The sequence below is a fragment of the Oncorhynchus keta genome, chromosome 36 (genome assembly GCF_023373465.1).
Source record: "Oncorhynchus keta strain PuntledgeMale-10-30-2019 chromosome 36, Oket_V2, whole genome shotgun sequence".
NCBI lineage: Eukaryota > Metazoa > Chordata > Actinopteri > Salmoniformes > Salmonidae > Oncorhynchus > Oncorhynchus keta.
The window spans coordinates 11207128-11226862 of NC_068456.1; the positions used below are offsets into that span (position 1 = coordinate 11207128).

The 19735-nt window shown below is 43.4% G+C and overlaps 1 protein-coding gene across 1 annotated transcript in view; it reads right to left on the reverse strand.

Annotated features, from left to right (window-relative positions):
* Positions 1–204: 204 nt before the first annotated feature.
* The window catches only part of LOC118369906 (melanopsin-A-like), a 49004-nt gene continuing 29473 nt past the window's right edge, over positions 205–19735 (reverse strand). Inside the window, exons 2-8 of the mRNA XM_035754681.2 lie at positions 11307–11452; positions 10195–10328; positions 6982–7185; positions 4619–4790; positions 4317–4481; positions 4046–4153; positions 205–1022 (exon numbers count right to left, since the gene is read on the reverse strand). Coding sequence (XP_035610574.2) covers positions 821–1022; positions 4046–4153; positions 4317–4481; positions 4619–4790; positions 6982–7185; positions 10195–10328; positions 11307–11452 — 1131 coding nt within the window. The 3' untranslated portion in view covers positions 205–820. The remainder of the gene's footprint in view (positions 1023–4045; positions 4154–4316; positions 4482–4618; positions 4791–6981; positions 7186–10194; positions 10329–11306; positions 11453–19735) is intronic.

Consider the following 19735-nt stretch of genomic DNA (forward strand, 5'->3'; position numbering starts at 1 on the left):
CATTTTTATTTGTAATGAACCCTGATAAGACACATCAGCTATCTCTATATATCCGCTTTACAGAAATATGTCTGCTGACCCCTATATGATTGCTCATACATTTAAAAAATAGATTCTTATCCTCCGATACAGATTGCCTCTACAAGTACTGTGCTCCATAGAGCTAGCTTGTGGTCTCATGGGGGCACCCTATACCACAGTTAATAAAACACTGCTTTAGCAGGTGACATCACATTTGAAATAGTAACACTGAAAGACGCCGTAAAGATGAACACGTTTCAAAAATGTCAAAATTGGATTAGACGTCTATGGTACAGCAAAGCCCTCCTAAAGCTTCCTCCCTGGAGTGACCCTTCTGCTGTGGATTCATCTTACCATCCTGTCTGTAACAAGGTGCCAGATTAATTTAGGAGCCATGCGATTGGCTGACACAAATCCAGGGGTGCTTTCCAGGCCAATAGTTGGTTTAATAGATTTGTGGCGGACTACACAGAAGAATCCTTTATGATGGAAATGTGTACTTAGTTCTTGCCTAATTCTCCTACGAATCTTTTTGCATTACAGTACAGCAAGTGTGTTACTGTTTGATTAGGTGCTTCTCAGGTAGAGGCACTGAATGTTAAGTATCATTGGTGGCATTAATGTGTATTGATGTTGGGAGATGAGCACATAAGTTCAAGTGGGAATTTTTTAAACCCTAAATTGGCTTACTTACTGACCTTTACTGTGTTAGACAACGCATTCACACTGTTCTGCCTCTAGAGCCCAAAATATCCTCCACACATTCGGTACATTGTCACACATGTGACAATGTATTTATTCATACCGATTCGCTGTCGGAGGCAGAAGAGAGGCGGGACTTGACAGTGCTGGTGCGGTGTAAGCGGTCGCCGATGTCGGAGGTCTGGCTGGTGACAGTGGATCGCCGGGTGGACATGAAGCTGCTGTTGGTGGATTGCAGGTCGCGTCTACGTACACACAGCAAAAACCCCAGGCATGGGATGTACTTGGCTATGGCCATCCTGAAGAACAAGAGTGCAGGGGGCAGATTTAGGAGATGTAGGTCCAGAGATGAACTGATATATTTCCTCTAGCATAAGACAGAAAGGCAAAGTACCATACAGTACAAGGCGACACCATAGGCAGTCTGATGGGACAGAACATGGCAGGGACTTGGCCTGATGTATCATGTCAGAGGAAACAATCTAGGTGCCCTATCCAGTTTATTAACCCTTGGCATCCTTCCTGTGTGGTGAGAATAAAATAATGTCCAGTTGTATTAACATCCAGGTTAATGAGTGATTGTAGAGAGGAAAGTTTAGTCTGATCTAGAGTTGCACAGTGTATGAAAACAATGGTAGTTTTTAAATACCAGAACATGAAAAATGATCTAGAGTTGCACAGTGTATGAAAACAATGGTAGTTTTTAAATACCAGAACATGAAAAATGATCTAGAGTTGCACAGTGTATGAAAACAATGGTAGTTTTTAAATACCAGAACATGAAAAACGGTCCAGTATTATAATTTGTTACTTTCGGATCTTCTACCAAATGTGTCTCAGATTTCGAAACCAACTTAATGGTTTGAATTTATTCTAAAATGTATTAAGTTTATGGTTCTGATTTAAATTACGTTCAGCTTATAAAGGCCTCATAAAGCCTTCATAATGCCTTCATAAGCACTACATAAATGTGTTAAAGTATCTATAACCGTATGTCATGCTTTAAAAAGGGTTTATAAATGTGGCATAACTGTGACATAAACACCCATGTCAAATGTGACAACCCATTTTGTGCTTTTCTGATAACTAATTTCTGTGTTCTATTCATGTGCTGTTCTATAAACCAATTTCTGTGTGTTCATGCAAGTGGCTGACTGAGCGAATCCTCACTATCAGTAGCTGCAATTTGGCAGTACACCTGGACCTTGTTTTGAGAACGAGAACGAAAGATATCTCAGTTTCAAGGTCTCAGGTTAGAGAGGAGAAGCCCAATTAATTCAGAATGTATTTGAGTTAATCATGCAAATATAAATTGTCTGTGTATAGCCGTATATAAGACAACTGCTGTGCCTTGGCAGAGCTCCTGATTGACATGTGTATATAGGTGCATTGAGTTGGTTGGAACCTTTCCAGCGTGCTGACAAATAAAGGACGATTAATTTAAGATTGACTTCGAGTGTCGTCCCCCCACAAATGTGCTGAAGGCCTGGTGGACCAACTTGGCCTTCATTAGTTAGGGTTAGCTTTAAAAAGTCAAATTGTTGCCATAATTAGGACTTTGTTACTGTGTTAACTAGTGACAATGACAACTGGTTGAGAGAATGAAGGTAAAGCAGCCAACAAGTGCTCAGCATGTGTGGGAGCTCCTGTTTTACCCTAGCCTCTCTATTTCTCACCCTGGTTTTTGACCTTTGCTTATTCTGACCCTGTACCCGCCCGCCTGACCACTGCCTGTCTCTGACCCTGCCTGCCGTCCTGTACCTTTGCTCCACCTCTGGATAACCAACCTCTGCCTGACATGACCCTGAGCTTGCCTGCCGTCCTGTACCTTGGCCTCTGCTCTGGCTTATCGACCCATGCCTGCCTTGACCTGTCGTTTGCCTGCCCCTGTGGTTACCATCAACATTGTTAATTCAAACAGTCTGCATCTGTGTCTTACCTTGATTCCTGATATTCTCAATTAAAAGTTAAAGGTAGAATCCTTGGTTGCTACATCCCTTTTTGGACTAATACATGTATGTTATATACCCAAAATGTAAACAAACACTGTTTAGCCCCAAGACATGATTACAACTCTAATTTTGATATCATGGATGTTCAGTCCTTGCATCCATAGCTCTGTCTGTGAATTTGAGAGTTATATTTCTCCAGGCCCATCCCACAGCTTTTTACCAAAACAAAATCTGGTTGAATCAACGTTGTTTCCACGTCATTTCAACCAAAACATATGTGATGCCGTTGAATCAACGTGGAAAACTGATTGGATTTGCAAAAAGTCATTAAATTAAGGGAAGTGACCATTTTCTTCCAACCAACTTTTAACCTACAGTTAATCCAATGACATGGTGACAGTTTTTCCACATTGATTTCACATTGAGTTGACAACTCAAACAAATGTAAATCAAAAGTTGATGTTTAAATGACGTCTGTGTCCAGTGGGAAGGCGGGTGAACACTTTGTTATTGTTTCAACTGTAGAATCTAGCCAAGTACAATGTACAAAGTAACCTACTGTACAGTATGCCTACTGGGCAGAATTATGATTATTTGTTGCAATCCCCTGTGTCTTTCTTCTGCAAACTCCAACACGTACACAACAGAATCACCGCTAACCAAACAACAGTGCTAACTAGGTGTGATCTCCTGATGTAAGAATTGTTTGGAACTAAGAACACATTTTAAAAAGTATGTCCTCTCTTTCTTTTTTTTGCTGTGGTATTGTTTTAGTATCGAGTATTGTGATACTAAACCTGGTATTGGTATCAAAGTAAGCATTCTGGTATCGTGACAACACCAGTCTGATCACTAGCTGACAGGGGCTATACCCTTCCTCTCTCTCAGATTTGATCGATTCTTATGGAATGCGATGGTTCACTTGGCCAGTATCAGATTAGTGAAATTAAAAACAACAACAGAATAGCCCTTTGACTTTGTTGCTTAGCGGAATTTCCAAATGGGGTTGGGTAAGCAGATTTGACCCATACTGCAACAATAGAAACCATTATATTTTGTGGCAGCAAGACTACATACAGTACCTGTACTTGGGGTTGCAGCAAGACTACAGTACCTGTACTTGGGGTTGCAGCAAGACTACAGTACCTGTACTTGGGGTTGCAGCAAGACTACAGTACCTGTACTTGGGGTGGCAGCAAGACTATAATACCTGTACTTGGGGTGGCAGCAAGACTATAATACCTGTACTTGGGGTGGCAGCAAGACTACAGTACCTGTACTTGGGGTGGCAGCAAGACTATAATACCTGTACTTGGGGTGGCAGCAAGACTATAATACCTGTACTTGGGGTGGCAGCAAGACTACAGTACCTGTACTTGGGGTGGGTGATGGCATAGATGATGGGGTTGTGAATGGCTGAAGCCTTGGCGATCACAGCAGGCACTGAGTTCATGTAGGGGGTCAGAAAATCTGTATACCTACAGGTGACATGGAGAAGGCTGTTAGGCTTGAAGGTAGAATTATACAATATATATTGTATAATATATTGAATGGTCAAGGTATGAATGTTGTGGCTGCGGCAATGCTTTTAGAAGTGGGTGTGTATTGTGTAGGGTAGTATAGTATATCAAAACCACTCACCCTGAAAATGCGGTCAGGGCAACAGCAGAGTAGGGGGACCAAGAGATGACATAGAGGAGGATGACAATAAGAGCGATCTCAGCCATCTTCCACTCATTCTTCAGCCGATGGAAACTCTTAATGGAGTCTCTGGTACTCGCAGTGCCGTTGATCTTAGTTACAGCCCTATGACACACACACACACACACATTTTGTTTTTCATGCGAGAAATTAGAAATGCTTCAGAGAATCCAATGCAGTAACTTAATTTGACACTTCCAGTGACATCTATAGACCAGCTCTCTGGTGTCAAATCCACTCACTTGTTAGTTGTACGTATGGCTCTGAAGATGAAGAAGTAGCAGTACATGATGACGATCAGGGGGATGAAGAAGACAAAGGTGAAGAGCAGCATGGTGTAGGCACGCACGGACGGGGTAAAGGTCACATAGTCCCATGTACAGGAGGTCAACAGACCCTCTGGAACATAGGCACCTTGGAGAGGGGGAGGGGGGTAAGGGAGAGGGGAGAGGAAAAGGGAAGGAGAGACAAGGGGATGGAGAAAGGATGGAGGGAGAGGGAAGAGGAAAGGGGAAGGAGAGACAAGGGGATAAAGAAAGGAGAGAGAAGGGGATAGAGAAAGGAGGAAAGGAGGGAGGGAGAGGGGAAGGAGAGACGAGGGGATAGAGAAAGGAGGTACGGAGGGAGGGAGAGGGGAAGGAGAGACGAGGGGATAGAGAAAGGAGGGAAGGAGAGGGGTAGGGGGTAGAGGGGGTAGAGAAAGGAGAAGAGGATAGAGGGGATAGGAGAGAAAGGAGGGGGATAGAGAAAGGAGAGAGAAGGGGATAGGGAGATGGGGAGAAAGGAGAGAGAAGGGGATGGAGGAAATAAGGGGAGAGAGAAGGGAGATAGATAGAAAGGAGAGATAGAGAAAGGAGGGGATAGAGAAAGGAGAGAGAAGGGGATAGAGAAAGGAGAGAGAAGGGGATAGAGAAAGGAGAGATAAGGGGATAGAGAAAGGAGAGATAAGGGGATAGAGAAAGGAGAGATAAGGGGATAGAGAAAGGAGAGAGAAGGGGATAGAGAAAGGAGAGAGAAGGGGATAGAGAAAGGAGAGATAAGGGGATAGAGAAAGGAGAGAGAAGGGGATAGAGAAAGGAGAGAGAAGGGGATAGAGAAAGGAGAATGAGAGAGAAGGGAGAAAGGGGATAGAAAAGGAGAGATAGAGAAAGGAGGAGATAAGGGGATAGAGAAAGGAGAGATAAGGGGATAGAGAAAGGAGAGAGAAGGGGATAGAGAAAGGAGAGAGAAGGGGATAGAGAAAGGAGAGAGAAGGGGATAGAGAAAGGAGAGAGAAGGGGATAGAGAAAGGAGAGATAAGGGGATAGAGAAAGGAGAGAGAAGGGGATAGAGAAAGGAGAGAGAAGGGGATAGAGAAAGGAGAGAGAAGGGGATAGAGAAAGGAGAGAGAAGGGGATAGAGAAAGGAGAGAGAAGGGGATAGAGAAATGAGAGAGAAGGGGATAGAGAAAGGAGAGAGAAGGGGATAGAGAAAGGAGAGAGAAGGGGATAGAGAAAGGAGAGAGAAGGGGATAGAGAAAGGAGAGAGAAGGGGAAAGAGAAAGGAGAGAGAAGGGGAAAGAGAAAGGGAACAGAGAGGGGGAAAAGGGTAACATATAAGGAGAGAGACAATGTTCTTTCTTCAACACCACTTCAAAGTCATCTACAAGTTGTTCGTCATGCATCATCCATTGAAGCCCTGCTATGGTAAAACAATCAGTCAGGGAAAGCAAAAGACATTCGCAACAATAGGAAGACACAAGAAAACCAAAGTTTGGATCAAGGGAGCACTTCTGATTAACTAAATGCTCTGGATGATCAAAGCCTCAAATTGTATAACGGCGCAGTTTTGTTTTGCTTTCATGTTATTAATGTTTTTTTCCCAGAGGGGATGAAATGATGTGGTAATCTGCGGAGACGGGCAAAGATGGGGACGTCAGATGGGTTTAAGGAGACAGACGCCCTTCGTGTTGTCAGATAGGACATTCGTGTTGCGAAACCATGTCTGGGTTGGCACGCCTGCATGCAGAGCCCAGCCCCAGACTGCTGCAGGAGGTAGCCAGTCCATGATCTCCTATCCCTATCCTTCTCCCCAAACCCCCTCTACCCTCCACATTGTCTGAGTTAGTGTCACCCCAAGGTCCTTTCCAGCATATCACCCATTAACGTGCTGGACAGAATCGGGCTGGATACATTTGTTATTTGCCAGAGATACACACAATGATGGGGTGTGAGTAATTCTGAGGACAGCATACTGTAAGGCCAGGCCCATGTGAGGCTTATGAGGGGCCCATTCCAGCCAGTTCGCCCACTAGTTTAATTTAATTCCTTATCACTGAAAGATCTCAGGCAGCTCAGAACACCTGATCCAATGCCTAAATCCTCATTCCTAAACTAAGCTACTGCTAACTGGAGTTCAAAGAGAGAACACAGAGCCAGGAGGAGCACTCGTTCTCGCTGTCTTTCTATCTTGCTGTCTTTTTTAGCTCTTTCTAACACATGCATACACTGACACAACCACAACTCTCCCATACAGCGTGTACAGCCCTGGCATACTGGATCTCATCCCAATATGTGTGTATGTGCGGATGCGTGCGTGCGTGATGATCATGTATGTGTGGACTTACTCCAGCCGAAGAAAGGGGGCAGGCTCCACCCCAGTGAATAGGCCCAGGCAGCCATGAGGACGAGCAGGGCTCGTTTCTTGGAGAGCACCCCAATGGAGGACAACGGACGCGTGATCACAAAGTAGCGGTCCACTGCTATCACCGTCAGAGTGATCATAGAGCAGATCCCAAATAGAGCCCCGCAGAATGCATAGAGCTCACAGCCTAGAAGACACAGAGACGGAGAGAGTACAGTTAACTGCTGAGATAAAAGGTGGGAATAGAAAAGAAACATAGATTGATAGAGAGTCAGAGTACTGTTGGTGTGTTGTAATGCCCCCTGTGGGTGATAGTCACTCCATAGCCTGGATAATGATCAGCAGAGAACCAGGTCAAACACAGGGCCAGCCTGCAGGGAGAGTGGGCCTAGCAGAGGGTAATACTGACTGACCCCATCTCCGATTCACACCCAACACTCACCCTGTTGTGACACCCATCCACCTCCACTCTGCAGGGACCAGAACATATAGAGTATCCGTCAAAAGTTTGGACACACCTACAGTACTCATTCTAGGGTTTTTCTTTATTTGTATTATTTTCTCAATTGTAGAATAATAGTGAAGACATCAAAACTTTGAAAAAACACACATGGAATCATGTAGTAACCAAAAAAAGTGTTAAACAAATCAAAATGTATGTTATATTTGAGATGCTTCAAAGTAGCCACCGCCTTGTTCAGTCAATTCGAACATTTCAAGACCTTTGAAAGTTTCTTCAAGTGCAGTCGCAAAAACCATCAAGTGCTATGATGAAACTGGCAGAAATGAGGACCGCCACAGGAAAGGAAGACCCAGAGTTACCTCTGCTGCAGAGGATAAGTTAATTAAAGTAACCAGCCTCAGAAATTGCAGCCCAAATAAATGCTTCACAGAGTTCAACATACATCTGAATGTCAACTGTTCAGAGGAGACTTTGTGAATCAGGCCTTCATGGTCAAATTGCTGCAAAGCAACCCCTTCTAAAGGACACTAAGAAGAAGAGACTTGCTTGGGCCAAGAAACACGAGCAATGGACATTAGACCGGTGAAAATCTGTCCTTTGGTCTGATGAGACCAAATATGAGGTTTTTGGTTCCAACCGCAGTGTCTTTGTGAGACGCAGAGTACGTAAATGGCTGATCTCTGCATGTGTGGTTCCCACCGTGAAGCATGGAAGAGGAGGTGTGGGAGAGCTTTGCTGGTGACTCTGTCTGATTTATTTAGAATTCAAGGCACACTTAACCAGCATGGCTACCACTGCATTCTGCAGAGATTTGCCATCCAATCTGGTATGCGCTTAGTGGGACTATCATTTGTTTTTCAACAGGACAATAACCCAACATACCTCCAGGCTGTGTAAGGGCTATTTTACCAAGAAGGAGAGTGATGGAGTGCTCCATCAGAAGACCTGGCCTCCAAAATCACCCGATCTAAACCCAATTGAGGTGGTTTGGGATGAGTTGGACCGCAGAGTGAAGGAAAAGCAGCCAACAAGTGCCCAGCATATGTGGGAACTCCTTTAAAACTGTTGGAAAAGCATTCTTCATGAAGCTGGTTGAGAGAATGCCAAGAGTGTGCAAAGCTGTCATCCAGGCAAAGGGCGGCTACTCTGAAGAATCTAAAATCTAAAATCTATTTTGATTTGTTAATACTTTTTTGGTTACTACATGATTCCATATGTGTTATTTCATCGTTTTTGATGTCTTCACTATTATTCTACAATGTAGAAAATAGTCAAAATAAAGAAAACTCTTGAATGAGTAGAGTGTCCAAACTTTTGACTGGTACTGTACCTCAATCAAAACCTCAATGTCTCGCAAAATATAGATATTGTGCAACACATTGTTTGTATATATGTCATGATAGACCACTCCATAGCTGTGGTAATACAAATCACACACTCCAGGGGTGATGTCTTGCCTGGGGTAATACCTTGTGTTAGTGTGGTATGGCAGTAGCCTATAAGGCTGTTACACACCCTCAATGGTGGGTGATGCCAGGGAAGATTTGACGCCTTAACTTACTGGAGTAAGTTGGGTTTACCAATGGCAGAACTGGGAATACACAGTACAGCTCCGGTTCTGGCTATTTCAACTGAGCAAAAATAGATAAAGATATTAAAACTCTAGAATATATCAATGAAGAAGCAGATTTGGCACAACGATTTTCAATATCAAGCTTGAGCCATTTGTAATCACCTAAATTGCAGGTATTGAGTTGTATATGAGTGCTGCCCACCAGGACACAGGAAATACACTTGAACACAATTTCCAGTTTATTTATTTTTTCCCAGTTAATTTGGACGACAACAATAAGGTAGGAGGGTAGGTGGGGGTAGGGGGTTGTTAGGGATATATGATCTGAAGATCACTAGGACTTATAAAAATGGATTAGGTTCAATATAATTCCTCATGATGTCAAAAGGTCTGTAATTCAACGAGAATAAATCTATCTTCCATGCTCATAAATAAAAATCGAGATATTCTAGCACTTGCTGTTTATAATACAGAATGAGAATAAAGCAGCTGTGCCAGTTAAGGCTTCTTCTTTCTCCCACAGCTATTGTACACTCTTAGCATCTAGAACCTAGAAGGGTTCTTCGGCTCTCCCCATAGGATAACCCTTTGAAGAACCCTTTTCGGTACCAGGTAGAACCCTTTTGGGTTGCATGTTCCTACATGAAACCAAAAAGGGTTCTACATGGAACCAAAAAGGATTCTCCTATGGGGACAGCTGAAAAACCTATTTGGATCCCTTTTTTCTAAGAGTGTGGTGATGTTGTGTGAGGTGTTTGCAGAAGTAAGTAGCCTTTCCCTGTATCTCTAGGCAACATCTCATTGAGAGTTTTACATTCATATGTTCTTTAATTCCATGACTATGGTAATAAATAAACACATTCCTTTCATAGACTTCTCCCTCTTTCCATCCCCCGCCTTTTCTGTCCAACGTATTAACCTTGTAAGGCACAAGCTCTGCTCAGAGCTCAGTCTGAGTCAATTCCTTCATTCCACCTCCTTCCAGTCAATTATAGGAAACGGACGCAATTCAAAGACTGAATTTGTCCACACAATTCTATGCTATTTTCTATGTTTTTTGGTTTGAAGTCAATGATAGTTTTTTTTTTTTTTTTTTTTTTTTTGGGGGTCTGAGTGGAAAATATTGGCCTCAGACGTGTTCGGGGATGGGCGTTGAGTACCTTTCTCCCAGAAGATCCATCTCCTGTGCATGGAGTTGGTGAAGAAGATGGGTGCCTGTGTGATGCACATCATGAAGTCAGTGATGGCCAGGTTAATGATGAACATGTTGGCTGGAGTCCTCAGTGACCTGCTCCTGTCGAACACAACACATACAGCACAGGGAAACACAAGATGGTTATTGTTCTGTAATTGCGTGCAGTAGTACCCCTCTTTTTATGGTGAAGGGTTTATTATTGTTGACAACTTTTTAGCTATGGATAGAGCTAGTGCCATCAATTTGTCCAACACGTACCACTTATATCTGCATATGATTGTGTGTGTATGCCTGTCTATATTCAGAATGAGTCATCATAGTGGGAGAGAAATGACACCTCACAAAACATTGAAAGTGAAGCATGGCATGGACGCTAGTTACAGTACATCATGTTTGGGCTCAGGAGGGAGGATGAATACCCTGATCTCTCGACTCACGATGCTGATCAACTGAGACACACTGATAAACAACTGAGACTACAGAGCCACATATGACAGATGGGGGGATATTGAGATGAGATAAACCTCAGCATTAACTGTACATTTTCTTGCTGCAAGAAACTCCAATCACATTTTAACTGATGAGATTTTCTGCTCTTCTTTAAAAAAAAATATATATATATTATTTTAGAATTCAACCCCCTTTTCTCCCCTACTTTGTGGTATCCAATTGTTTTAGTAGCTACTATCTTGTCTCATCGCTACATCTCCCGTACGGGCTCGGGAGAGACGAAGGTTGAAAGCCATGCGTCCTCCGATACACAACCCAACCAGCCGCACTGCTTCTTAACACAGCGCGCATCCAACCCAGAAGCCAGCCGCACCAATGTGTTGGGGGAAACACCGTGCACCTGGCAACCTTGGTTAGCGCGCACTATGCCCGGCCCGCCACAGGAGTCGCTGGTGCGCGATGAGACAAGGATATCCCTACCGGCCTCCCTAAACCGGACGACGCTAGGCCAATTTTGCGTCGCCCCACGGATCTCCCGGTCGTGGCCGGTTACGACAGAGCCTAGATTATCTGCTCTTCTAAAGTGGAGAGAGAGTTACACTACCATAGGGAGCAACTGTCCCTTACCTGCTGAAGGCATAGATAACCAGGAAGTTGCCCACCATGCCGGTGATGCCGATAGCCAGGATGACGGCCCCTATAGTATAATGGGCGTGGTCAGGTACATCCACAGTGGGGAAGGGGTGACGAGGGGCCTCGTGCACCATGGCCACCTACAGGTAAACCAAAATAACTGCATTTAAACAGGAACCTGTGCAACAGCCTCAGTTGTCATTACTAAATTGTGATTCATTAACCGTATCCACTTATCCACTTGTTAATGTGCACTCTCAAACTTTTTGTATAATTTCAGCCAGTAGTTTTGAAAGTGGTGCTCACGAGCCAAAACGGTCCTTCTTTTAGTCATCCATTTCCTGTGATATGTTACGAATTTAGCAATTTGTATGATATGTGAATTTTGCAATTCATGTGATATGTTAAGAATCCAATTTGTGCAATATGTTACAAATCTCTCTTCAAACTGACTTTGACATTTCACAAATAATTGGGTTTTAAATCAAGTGCTTTGTGAAGGATCAAACAATGCATCCTGTCTCATTCTAATTCTTAATCCTTTGATTCATGTTGGCTTTTCAAAAATAAACTAACCAGTAAACTTGTTTCCCCTCTGGTTTGTATTCTTTTAAAACAAGGATTTAGTTTCTTAATTTTGTTCTCGAAACCTGCCCCCGGAATCCTTATGCAGGATAGAGCAATTGTAAAATGCTGGCCTGCACACTTGCATGAGCCTATTTGATAGTCATTAGGATAGGATGTACCCAGGAAATGTGATCCCAGGGGGCCAAACAACTGGGGGGGAAGCTGTACACATTCAACACATGAATGGACTGAGACCAGAATCCTCATTTGAGATTTGCATGATTCTACTTATAAGTTAATCTTACCCAAAAACCATCACAAGCCACATGGAGGATATTTTTTGAAACATTTTTATTTAACCTTTATTCAGCTAGGCAAGTCAGTTAAGAACAAAATTCTTATTAACAATGACGGCCTCCCAAACTGCCTTGTTCAGGGGCAGAACGACAGATTTTTACCTTGTCAGCTCGGGGACTCGATATCAAGTTTTGAGTTTGACGCCAAACTCCACACTGTTGTCACTGACTAAGTACAATTTCTGTACTTACAGCGTTCATATAATGTTTCTACTTTCGCTGACCTTATTTTTTTATCGACATTTGTCAATAAAACTCATGAATGCAACTGTTTATGTCACATAGTTTGGTGTTTAACTTGTAGAAATGGTTGTCCTGAAAAGAACATGGGGAAAACAAGTGTTGGACATGCAGATAAATGAAAGTGAGAAAAGGGTTAAACACCATCACATTGGAAACATAAATGACAAAAATATGCTAATACACATAACAATAGGGCATATTGTAGCCTTCGGGAAGTATTCAGACCCTTTGACTTTTTCCAAATAGTTAGGCTACAGCGTTATTCAAAAATGTATTTTAAAAACAAAATCCACACAATACCCCATAATGACAAAGGAAAAACAGGTTTTTCAAAAATAGTGTAATTTGTTACGAATAAAAACTGAAATATCATATTTACATAAGTATTCAGACGCTTTACTCAATCCTTTGTTGTAGCAACTTTGGCAGCAGTTACAGCTTCGAGTCATCTTGGGTATGACGCTATAAGCTTGGCACACCTGTATTCGAGGAGTTTCTCCCATTCTTCTCTACAGATCCTCTCAAGCACAGCTATTGTCAGGTCTCTACAGAGATGTTCGATTGGGTTCAAGTCTGGGCTCTGGCTGGGCCACTCAAGGACATTCATTGTCCTGTTGGAAGGTGAACCTTTGCCCCAGTCTGAGATGCTGAGCACTCTGGAGCAGGTTTTATCATGGATCTATATATGCCATTTAGCTGACGCCTTTATCCAAAGCGACTTACAGTCATGTGTGCATACATTCTACGTATGGGTGGTCCCGGGAATCGAACCCACTACCCTGGCGTTACAAGCGCCATGCTCTACCAACTGAGCCACAGAAGGACCACAGATCTCTCTGTACTTTGCTCCGTTCATCTTTACCTCGATCCTGACTAGGCTCCCAGTCCCTGCCGCTGAAAAACATCCCCACAGCACAGCGACGATCCGTCTTACAGGGCAGGTGGGGAAAAGTCTAAGACCATGTCTAAGAGTAGAGCTTGGAGATTCAAGCCCCTTGGGTGCTGCCATAGAGGTACATTAGAAGTGCCCATCCAAGAAGGCTCAAGGTCATTGGCCACAGATAAAATTGCATCACGTTATATCGACAGTAGCTTTGATTGGACTAATCATGTCAACATCATACTTTCAAAATCTTAGTTAGCAGTCATCATCATGAATCAAGTCGACAATCTACTGGCAAATCCTATTTAATCCTTGTCATGTGAAGAGAAATAACGAAGAGAAATGATAGAAAAAAACGTATCGGTGCTCATCGGCCATTGGACAAAAACATTACACAACAAGTTGGAAATCGCAAATTCAACAATGAATGGTTTGGAAGGAACCGGTGTCTAACTGCATTAATTGCAAAGCAATCACTAGCCCACTATTCAGTGGAGTGGCTGTGTGGTCCCAAATCTGAGATTAAGGTTCTCTTTTCTAAGCCTAAAATGATAAACATTCAACATTGGCCATGATGTCAATGAAACATGATTTGTGCCGTGCTCAAAACAACTGTTAACTCGGAACTGCAAAATTTGACTTCAGTGAGTTCAAGAGAAAAGGGAACTCTGCCAAAAAACGAGCTCCGACGGGGAAAATACGTTTTGAATGGTCATCCAACTCAGAATTGTAAATTGGGAACTCGGGTCTCTTTCTATTTTTTTTATTTAATCATTTTTAGAATAAGGCTGTAACGTAACAAAATGTGGAAAAAGTCAAGGGGTCTGAATACTTTCCGAAGGCACTGTATCTCCCTTATCACCCCTGACATATGATATGCTGGTATTCTGTCCAGGACATATCTTTTCCATTATTCACCCCGTCTGTATGATGTAGCTAGCACCTTTTACTCTTCTTCCTGTTTGTTCTGTAGTGTGGGCTTTAGTCTAAGCCCTTTCACACCATCCTCCTAGTGCTGTCAAACACTTCCATCTAGGGGATGCATCACAGACAGGTCTGTTTTTCTCTGAAGTTATCAGAGGAATTCAAGGTATTTGTCTACAGTGATATTGGCCTTGGACTATTTGTCCAGCCATGATCACCATCATTGTCCTCATGATTGTCCTCTCCTTTTTCCTTCTCAGCTTCCTCACAATTGTCCTCTTCTTTTTCTTCCACCTCTTTTACCTCCTCCATTTCCTCCTCATAATTGTCCTCCATCTGCTCCTTCTCCTTCTTCTCCGCCTTCTCCTCCTCTTCCTCCCCATCAGTGTATTTCACCATGTTCTTACCTTCACTAAACATGCTTTAGCCATCTCTGTTAGACTATGTTAGAGTGAGGTAGTGAGACAACCATATGTACATTCCACTCAGTCTGAAATGACTGAGATTTTAAATGACAGAGGGAGATGTTGCCTGGTCTTATTTATTCCATCACGCCTTTGTTGGAGGGGACGCTTATCCCTGTTGATTTGTGTTCTCCTGCGGCGGCGTCAGAGCAGTCGAGCAGGAAATTGGCCCTGCGTGCCCTGAGTTGCGAACTCAAACAAATGATCTCTTCATTAAAGACATTCCGGAGAGACTCCAGAACAACATGACAGATGCAGAGGGATTCAAAAACAACGTGTGATGTTTGTATGTTGATTTTAACTGGTGTGAGTTAATGGGGAAACTGGTTTCAAGCCTTTGGATGCAAATGGGTCTCCATTCATATTGAAGCTCTGAGAAGTTCATGTAAATGTGCAACTCCAAATGATTATTAGCAGAGTTAGCGTGCTCGGTGCTTTAAGGTTGGATAATCACTTCATCTATCTGTTTCCAGCCTGTTAGAGAAAAGGAAAAGGTTTAAAACAGCATCATATGGTTTAAATCCAGTTGTCTACAGTCACAGTCCTGCTAGTTTTTATTTTCCCCTGACGCCTAGTTGATGAATTAATGTCACTGACTGCCCAAAACTAAGTTAACTGCTAATTTAAAACGGCAAGATCGGAAACCTAGCTTACACCAGGACCTTCGTCTAGATAAAAAAAAACTGAAATAAACTCTCCCTCGTTTATTATGATGTGAATATGAATGCATCCATCCTGTGAATTGTAATGAAATGGAATCCTCTCCTGAATGTTATATATATATATAATTTGCAGATGCATGAAAATGAAACATGGTGGGAAGAGAAATGTCAGTTTCATCTGTTTCACCTTTGCTCCCAGTAAAAAACTTTTTTTGTTGTTGCTCCCAGTAAATTGATGAAGTTGGTAACAGCGGCTTATGACTGTGTCCTGTGGGCTTTTGGCGCCAGTTCTCAGCATCCCCTTTATCAACTTTGGATTGTTGTGGAATGAGTTAATGATTTACATTTTTCTATTTATATTTGTCTCATAGGGTAAAATCCCAACTTCCTCAATAAGAGCAGAGAGAAAATCAAACTTTAAGATCACCCAAAAGGCCTTGTCAAGAGACTATTATCTGAGGAGATCTGTTTGTTTCACCTCACCTTGTCTGCCAGATATCATTCTGGGGCCATTATGGGTCCCGTGGACATATTTTCTACAGTTTAACTGACAAAATGTTGTACGGTGTGACTTAGGGATTCTCAAAGTCGAGACTTTTCACATAGAGGACTTACTGAGCTGTAGGAGGCCCCTACACAATAATTACCGAACACAGACATTGAACCTGGGTTGTCTGTGCACCTCAAGAACACGTACAGCAGCATCTCTGTGCGCTAACAAGAGTCAATAGGAACAATCTCCACTAGACATCTGAAAATAGGTTATCTTCTTTCCCAGTGATCTAAAAAGGCCTGCCGTGAATGACACATCATGACATATACTGACCAGGTGAATCCAGGTGAAAGCTATGAACCCATATTGATGTCCACTTCAAATCAGTGTAGATGAAGGGGGAGACAAATAAAATAAAATCGAATCACATTTTATTGGTCACACACATGGTTAGCACATGTTAATGCGAGTGTAACGAAATGCTTGTGCTTCTAATTCCAACCATGCAGTAATATCTAACAAGTAATCTAACCTAACAATTTTCACAACCACTACCTAACTACCGTACATGTGTAAAGGAATGAATAAGAATATGTACATAAAAAATATATGAATGAGTGATGGCCTAACGGCACAGGCAAGATGCAGTAGATGTTATAGAGTACAGTATATACATATGAGCTGAGTAATGTAGGGTATGTAAACATTATATAAAGTGGATTTTTTTTGTGATACATTTTTCCATTATTAAAGTGGCTAGAGTTGAGTCAGTGTGTTGGCAGCAGCCACTCAGTGTTAGTGGTGGCTGTTTAACAGTCTGATGGCCTTGAGATAGAAGCTGTTTTTCAGTCTCTCGGTCCCAGCTTTGATGCACCTGTACTGACCTCGCCTTCTGGATGATAGCGGGTTGAACAGGCAGTGGTTCGGGTGGTTGATGTCCTTGATGATCTTTATGGCCTTCCTGTGACATCGGGTGGTGTAGGTGTCCTGGAGGGCAGGTAGTTTGCCCCCGGTGATGCGTTGTGCAGACCTCACTACCCTCTGGAGAACCTTACGGTTATGGGCGGAGCAGTTGCCATACCAAGTGGTGATACAGCCCAACAGGATGCTCTGTATTGTGCATCTGCAAAAGTTTGTGAGTGTTTTTGGTGACAAGACAAATTTCTTCCGGAGGTTGAAGAGGCGCGACTGCGCCTTCTTCACCACGCTGTATGTGTGGGTGGACCATTTCAGTTAGTCCATGATGTGTACGCCGAGGAACTTAAAACTTTCCACCTTCTCCACTACTGTTCCGTCAATGTGGATTGGGGGGTGCTGCCTCTGCTGTTTCCTGAAGTCCTCGATCATCTCCTTTGTTTTGTTGACATTGAGTGTGAGGTTATTTTCCTGACACCACACTCCGAGGGCCCTCACCTCTTCCATGTAGGCCGTCTCATCATTGTTGGTAATCAAGCCTACCACTGTAGTGTCGTCTGCAACTTGATGATTGAGTTGGAGGCGTGCATGGCCACGCAGTCATGGGTGAACAGGGAGTACAGGAGTGGGCTTGTGGGGAGAACACAGGGAGAACGCACCCTTGTGGGGCCCCAGTGTTTAGGATCAGTGGGGTGGAGATGTTCTTACCTACCCTCACCACCTGTGGGCGGCCCGCCAGGAAGTCCAGGACCCAGTTGCAAGGGGCGGGGTCGGGACCCAGGGTCTCGAGCTTAATGACGAGTTTGGAGGGTACTATGGTGTTAAATGCTGAGCTGTAGTCGATGAACAGCATTCTTACATAGGTATTCCTCTTGTCCAGATGGGTTAGGGCAGTGTGCAGTGTGATTGCAATTGCGTCGTCTGTGGACCTATTGGGGCGGTAAGCAAATTGGAGTGGGTCTAGGGTGTCAGGTGGGGTGGAGGGGATATGGTCCTTGACTAATCTCTCAAAGCACTTCATGACGACGGAAGTGAGTGCTACGGGGCGGTAGTCGTTTAGCTCAGTTACCTTAGCTTTCTTGGGAACAGGAACAATGGTGGCCCTCGTGAAGCATATGGGAACAGCAGACTGGTATAGGGATTGATTGAATATGTCCGTGAACACACTAGCCAGCTGGTCTGCGCATGCTCTGAGGGCGCGGCTGGGGATGCCGTCTGCGCCTGCAGCCTTGCAGGGGTTAACACGTTTAAATGTTTTACTCACTTTGGCTGCAGTGAAGGAGAGCCTGCATGTTTTGGTAGCGGGCCGTGTCAGTGGCACTGTATTGTCCTCAAAGTGAGCAAAAAAGTTGTTTCGTCTGTCTGGGAGCAAGGCATCGTGATCCGCGACGGGGCTGGTTATTCTTTTGTAGTCCGTGATTGACTATAGACCCTGCCACATACCTCTTCTGTCCGATCCATTGAATTGTGACTATACTTTGTCTCTATACTGACACAGCTTCTTTGATTGCTTTGCGGAGGGAATAGCTACACTGTTTTTATTCGGTCATGTTTCCGGTTACCTTGGTTTCTGGTTGGGGAATGTTTTAATAGACAATGTGCGTACAACATCACCGATGCACTTGCTAATAAACTCGCTCACCGAATCAGCAATGTTGTTGTTCGACGCTATGCGGAACATATCCCAGTCCACGTGATCGAAGCAATCTTGAAGCGTGGAATCCGATTGGTCGGACCAGCGTTGAACAGACCTGAGCGCGGGTGCTTCCTGTTTAAGTTTCTGTTTATAGGCTTGGAGCAACAAAATGGAGTCGTGGTCAACTTTCCGAAAGGAGGGCGGGGGAGGGCCTTATATGCATCGCGGAAGTTAGAATAACAATGATCCAGGGTTTTGCCAGCCCAGGTTGCGCAATAGATATGCTGATATAATTTATGGAGCCTTGTTTTCAGATTAGCCTTGTTAAAATCCCCAGCTACAATAAATGCAGCCTCAGGATATATGGTTTCCAGTTTACATAGACTCGAATGAAGACAGGTTAAAGAAGGATTTTTAAGCCTTGAGACAATAGAAACATTGATGGTGTATGTGTGCCATTTAGAGCGTGAAAGGGCAAGACAAAATATTTAAGTGCCTTTGAACGAGGTAATGTAGTAGGTGCTATACGCACCGGTTTGTTTCAAGAAGTGCAACGCTGCTGGGTTTTCACACTCAACAGTTTCCCATGTGCGTCAAGAATGTTCCACCACCCAAAGGACATCCAGCCAACTTGACACAACTGTGGGAAGCATTGGATTCAACATTTTGACACCTTAGAGAGAGTCCTTGCCCCGACTAGTTTTTCGGGCAAAATGGGGTGCAACTCAATATTAGGAAAGCATTCCTGTTTTGTACATTCAGTGTATATAACAGCCCTACTGGACAAGAAATGTACAATCTTGAAGTGTACAGAGGTGTACAATCTAGTGCTTCACATTATTCACAGAACATTGAATGGCATTCTATTCTATTCACTAGAACCGGAAGGTTGCAAGTTCAAACCCCCGAGCTGACAAGGTACAAATCTGTCGTTCTGCCCCTGAACAGGCAGTTAACCCACTGTTCCTAGGCCGTCATTGAAAATAAGAATTTATTCTTAACTGACTTGCCTGGTTAAATAAAGGTAAAATTAAAAAAATATATATATTTAAATGATGGGGAATGTTTTCTGTCTGTTGGCAGTGTTGTGAATGCATCCGTGGTAGTGGACTTGGGAGGGCAAAGCAACAATATTGAATTTTGAGATACAGACTGGCAACCAGACAATTTGGCAGGGCTGAAGCCACGGCAGGACCTGGCAGGGCACCTGAATTTGAATCTTGTCTCAGCCAATCAGGTTAGCTATTTTTATAAATATTTATATTTAGTAGCCTATTCAC